The sequence below is a fragment of the Austrofundulus limnaeus genome, unplaced genomic scaffold (genome assembly GCF_001266775.1).
Source record: "Austrofundulus limnaeus strain Quisiro unplaced genomic scaffold, Austrofundulus_limnaeus-1.0 Scaffold36, whole genome shotgun sequence".
NCBI lineage: Eukaryota > Metazoa > Chordata > Actinopteri > Cyprinodontiformes > Rivulidae > Austrofundulus > Austrofundulus limnaeus.
In genome coordinates, this window is record NW_013952438.1 from 569,306 (window position 1) to 575,446 (window position 6,141).

Genomic DNA, 6,141 nt, shown 5'->3' on the forward strand with positions numbered 1-6,141 from the left:
TTGAAAGAAACTATTTTCTTTAAACAAGACATACAACTTTTTAGAAAAGAATATTTGATCCAGACGATTCGGTCATAAAACACGGAGAGCAATAATTCAATTTGTTTTAGTCATTTTTATTCAGATAATTAAGAACAAATAAGTGAACGGGTACAAATAATTATGACAAAGCAGTGATCACGTGATCTAACTCTACTGATTAAACTGAGCAGTAATACATTTGTGAAAAAATACTTTAATATGTAAACTGTGAGGTAACTTTGTGAAGTATATTAGTACAAAAAAATGACTCAAAGAAATTAGAAACTGAGAACTGTCACCATGTAAAAACTTTGCAACAAAACAAACCTTTCTGTTCTAAACTATAAAGAAAAGCACTCTGATTATATTTTGCAAAATGAACAGGTTTGTGTTTATACAGAAAGAAAAATGAGTTTAAAAATACTTTTTTAAAAATCATGTAAAGTTGTGGAAAGAAAACAATCTTGAACTTGTTTCTAGTTTAAACCAAAACCCTTGAATAAACAATGTTTTTCCCCTGGTTTAATTTGGACTGTTGTGTTTGCAGAGCACCTTTTTTTGTGTGTGTGTGTATGTGTGTGTGTGTGTGTGTGCACGCGTGCGCGCGAGTGTGTGTACTTCTTTTCAAACTGTTCAAACTTGAAAATAAAGCTTTGCTTAAACCGACACCAAGTTCATCCTGCAGCTGTTTTTCTAGCAAACATGTGAGACAAATCAGAGCCACACTGTAATTAAACCAAAACAACATATCTTGTGTTTCTGAAGGCTGCCAAGTGTGCTTTATAGAGGTCAAGAAGAACTTCATTACTTTTTACACAATGCTGAATTATATCACTGCAAGTTTTTAGTTTTCTTAAGTGCATAGAAAAAACTATCTGTTTTGTTTTTACATAGGTTCAAATTTAGTGTATTTTCAGACTCGTGTGTGTCTTTTCTCTGTTGAGACTAAGGCTGGTCCGTGCAGCTTCACAGGGTTTTGGCTAAACAGAATTTTTTTACCATCAGAGGACATGGTGCTTTCACACCGGAGAGGACTGGCTTGTTCAGCATTTGGCACAGGCAGTCCTGGATGTTTAGAGGGAACACTCCGTAACTATTAGCAGCTATAAATATCTGATCTGTACTCTTGAGATTTATTACACAAACGGCAGCTGAACTTCACAAAGGTTGTTTTTAGTGCCAGAGATTCTGAGCTTTTTTTTTTTTTTTAGAAGTTAAATGCTTTATTAACATTAGTTTGTGTGTTGGGTACTTAAAAAAAACCAATAAATATTTAGATTGCAAATGTGCAGCACTTAATTTTCATGACTGGCAGGCACAAAAAAATCTGTTTTTGCTACAGCGCTGCAGAAGGAATGCAAAACTGAGACTTTGCTTTGGTTCCCACGCTCGTGCGCCGAACACACTGAGTAACAATTGAAGATAGAGAAAACAGTCCGCAGTGCAGGTGGGCTTTTGAGCTCAGGAGACAATAGGCCTGTGTGTGAAGAGAAGTCAGATACAGAAGAGTGGCTCGTATCACTTCCTGAGGACTGAAGGACAACAGGCAGCCTACTTTTTGCCCTGCTGCTCAGTGTTCCCAGGTCCACAGCCGCAGCTGCGGGTCAGCTGCACCGAGGAGATGGTGATGGCGCCGCTTTCATCCATGTAGACAATGGACGCCATTTCCTGGGAGGCGGGCTGACAGCATGGCAAATTATCCTGGAGGACGAGAAAACAAACGTTTGCACTGACAGCAAAATGTATAAAGTCCCACAGTGTGATAGTAAAACCTGCTATAACTTAAAAATAAGTAGAAAAAACAGTTAAGATTCATTTTTAAAGACAGATTTGAATCAAGTCAAATTTGTTGAATCGTTTGGATAAACTCACCAAGTTAAAAAAAACAACAACTTTATTTAAGGACTATTGGAATTATGCCCAGTTTTTCAGTCACAATTACAGTTTGTCTTTATCATAGCATTCATTCTGGTTGGCCAGCTTTGTTGAATGCCCTGTTTTGTGTTTGATTTGATGTTGGCAAGAGAGCGGAAGGAAACAGGCGTATGTTGGAGACACACCCAGGTGAAAAAAATGTGCGTGCTGTTTACGGCTCAGAGACAGACTTTTGGGCAAAAAGGAGTAGATTGAGTGAAATATGTAGACCGACTTAGTTTTGTGAATTTTCCCAGTCAGGATGGCTGTATGTTTTTGTATGCAATAATAAATGACAGTGTTCAAAGTTAAAGACTCGGAGAAATTACCTGCGAGTCCTGGGTGCTGGAGGAGGATGGACACTGCATGGTGTTGTCCACATAGTTGCACAGCGCACACCGAACAATAGTCAGGCTCAAAGGGTGGATCACCCAGCTGTCCCAGCCCAGATCTGGGAAGTAAAACATTTCTTTTATTTTTGTCTAAAAGGAACAAAAAACAATAACACGTATTTCAAAAATGGGCTGCATACCTTTCATGGAGACCACAGAGGACATGGAACAACACTTAAGGCCAGTGCTGTTCCCATTTTCAGCCGACGAAGAGTCGATGATGGCTGTTGGATCGAGAGATGCAAATGATTAATCTCACAATTCATCTTTGTGGCATGTACAGATGTTTTGCAAAATGTATTTTTTTTGGATTCTACTTACTTGCAGTGTCCTTGGCACTCAGAGAAGTGGTTCTAAATGCTCTTTGCCACTGTTCTCGGATGCTGTCCAGGAACCCAGCAGGCAGCTGTGGTTCAGTCTGCATGTTGAGAGCCCCGAGGAGACTCTTCCTTGTCGATTGCAGTGACTCATCTGGGCACCTGAAAATCCAATACAGTCACATATTAACAAAACAAATAGGATTTTCAATTTTTTCCTTATTCGTTGATGTACATGTCCTCTGGAAGCAAAGTAAAATGTTTTTTATATCAACTATTTATTCCACTTCAGACACGTGAGCAGAATGGTGATACATCTTTGCACCTTAATTGCATACAAATAGTAAATTACTGTAGATTTTGCACAAAATCTATTTTTCCCTCATCATTTTTCACAGATGCCTTAATATTAACTCACTATGCATTTCATTAACCATGTGTACTATTCTAAAGGTTCTTGTGAATATTTCCTTTAAGTATAAAAAATAAAAAATAAAATAAAAATTTCAAAACTCAGGCTCAAACTAACCTTTGATTGGCATTTGCAGAGATTGCAGCCTCTTTCTTGGATGGGTGCAGGACAAACGAAGACACCACTGCAGAGCCAAGAAGCATCATCATGACCGCAAATGCAAAAGACATTGTGGACGAGCGGTGTGGTCAAGCTGTGGACCGAGTTCAGTTCAGGTCGGTGGCGGTTGGTCCTGTACGTCTGTTTGGAGAAGGTGATGGGAGACAAGGATGCTGCACGAGGTACTGTTTGTCCAGACCTGGGAACCTGGGTTTTTATCTTTCTGTAACCCAAATGTGGCCTTGAGATGTTTCACATTGTTGTCTTGTCCCCTGCTCTGTGTGAAAAGGAGGGTGATCCAACAGGAAGAGATAGACAAAGACACAAGGCAAACATTCAGGAATGAGAGGTGAGGAGACAAAATTAGCACTAACACGTACACTCTAAAAACGAACGTTGAATTTACTCAACTCATTTGAATGGAACCAGTTGACATGACTTGGTTAAGTCAATTCAACACTTCATTTTTTAGAATGTGTGCACGAGAACAACTTGTGAAGGACAAATCTGCTGTTCTGTTTTGTAGCGGGCGTGGATAAGACACAATTAAGAGGTGAAGAAAAGTGTAAATAGAGTACATCGTACTGCAGAAAGATACACAACCATCTTCATATCTGACTGAATGATCCACCTAACCTTGAATAATCACAAACTGTCATCAAAACATGGAATTAATAAAATTATATGTACTTCGATTAAAAAAATTATAAAAAAGGCACATAAAAATACATTTGTTTTGTAATTTCTTTCTTTCTTTCTTTCTTTCTTTCTTTCTTTCTTTCTTTCTTTCTTTCTTTCTTTCTTTCTTTCTTTCTTTCTTTCTTTCTTTCTTTCTTTCTTTCTTTATTAAGATATATGAGTGTAAGCTTCCTTGTAAAAGAATGCTAACCATCCAGTGTCATTTTTTCTAATGGTTTTATTTTTTAAAATACTGTATAATAATAATTTGTGCATTTAAATCTACCTGTTATTTTAAATGTGCACAAAAAACTGATGTAGTTGATCTAATTTAAAAAGGGATGTCAGCTGCTTCCACTCAACTGAATTGAGTAAAATAACACATTTACTACATTGCATTACGTTTACTCGGTTCAGCTGATTGGAAACAGCTGACATGATTTTTTTTTATATAATAAATCCTCTATGTCTGTTTTTTGAGTTTGTGATCCATTTAGTTTCAGTAGATGTGTGCTACAGTGTGCAAAGAAAAGACAGCTTCCAAACAGATAACCTATAAATGTTGGTAAATGTCCAACTGTGTAATTAATTTGTTCAAAACAAAACCTGTCTTCAGACTGGGGAAGAGGTCTTTAGTTGAAACAAATGTTTTTGGGCACTAATGATGCTTATAGTTTGGTGTTTTACGTGGAGGAGTGCAGGAAAATAACTTCCAGAGCTTAATTAACTTAAAAGGCATTAGGCAATACTTGCGTTGTTTTTTTTTTTTTTTTTCAGAGACTTGCTGTCCTGACAAACTCTGGCAGAATATCACTCAGTGCCTCAGGATCTTTCATCATGGTGGTAACTACAGTCATTACTGCCATGATAAAAATAAATAAATAAATAACATTCTCAGATTTACCACCATGTGGTAATGTGGCAACAATTAAAAAAAGGAACCGTAAACTATCTCATCAGTCATTGCTTTTAATCATATTTAAGCATCTATAAATTTTATAAAACTGTATTTTGTTCAACTTTATATTAAACGATTAAATGAAGAAACTGTACCTTTTTTAGGAAATAAAAAAGGTAATTGTGGACCTTACGGCCCTCCTCTTTCACTAACAGTCTGTAAACATTTAGAAAGTGAGGAGAGCAGTTCCTGGAGTTTTTAGGGGGGAATACTGATCCAGTCTTGTTTGATGTAGGGGTGTAGCTGTTCAGCAGTCCTGGGTCTACTTTGCTGGATTATTATTGTTTCATTATGTTCCAAATGTTTTAATTGGTAAGAGGTTTGGACTGCATGCAGGTTAGTTCAGCACCTCTTCTACTTTCAAGCAATGTTGTTGTATTGGATGTAGTTTGTGGTTTAGCATTGTCTTGTTGAAATATGCAAGGCCTCCTCTGAATGATAGTAATAGTCTAATCAAAGTCCTGAGCTAAATCTGACTGAGATGCTGTGGCATGACCTTAAAAAGGCCGTTCATGCTCAGAAACTCTCAAATGTGGCTGAATAACAATTCTGCAAAGCTGAGTGGGTCAGGATTCCTCTGCAGGGCTGTAAAAGACTTGACAAGGGTGACCCAACCAGTTTATAGGTTTAGGGGGCATTTACTTTGTTACACAGGACCCTGTATGTTTGGATTTATTTTCTCCTAAATAATAAAGACCTTCATCTATTAACTATATTTTATGTTTACTTGTGTCATCTGTGTCTCATATTTACTGTAAATTGGTTTGGTGATCTGAAACAAAGTGTGACGAACGTAAAAGAATAAGAAATCAGGAAGGGACAAATACTTTTTCACACCACTGTATTTACTTTTCTGCAATGATGATGCTGTTCCAGCTGTGCCAGCTGCTCATGCCAAATGCACTGATGTACTGCCATACCCTCAGAGAGGCAGGGTTTTAATATGTGAGCAAAAAGTTTGTTTTGTCTGAAATGCTTTCCAGTTTGCCTCAGTCTTTTTTTAGATGAGCTTTGGCCCAGTGAAGACAGCTGCATTTCTTGATGGTGTCCCCATCTTCTTTGCATGATAAAGCTTTAACCAGAATTTGAGGATGTCACAGTGAACTGTGTTTACAGATAAAGAATTGTGAAATAAAGTACAAATTTACCTATTTTTTTTTTGAAAATACAGTTTCATAGTTTAAACATTTGCAGTTTTTTTCCATGTTCCACTGTGAATGAAAATTTCCTGGCATATTTACAGAAATGTTATTAATATGCACTTTCCCTGTAATAAATAAAGGATATATA

The 6,141-nt window shown here is 37.1% G+C and overlaps 1 protein-coding gene across 1 annotated transcript; it reads right to left on the reverse strand.

Annotated features, from left to right (window-relative positions):
- Window positions 1-403: 403 nt before the first annotated feature.
- Window positions 404-3,384, reverse strand: gsdf (gonadal somatic cell derived factor). The gene is made up of 5 exons (XM_014006489.1): window positions 3,174-3,384; window positions 2,649-2,806; window positions 2,468-2,551; window positions 2,265-2,386; window positions 404-1,722 (listed from the first exon to the last, which is right to left on the reverse strand). Exons 1-5 carry the CDS (start codon window positions 3,284-3,286, stop codon window positions 1,573-1,575), a joined length of 627 nt encoding a protein of 208 aa, XP_013861943.1. The 5' UTR covers window positions 3,287-3,384; the 3' UTR covers window positions 404-1,572.
- Between the last annotated feature and the right edge of the window lie 2,757 nt (window positions 3,385-6,141).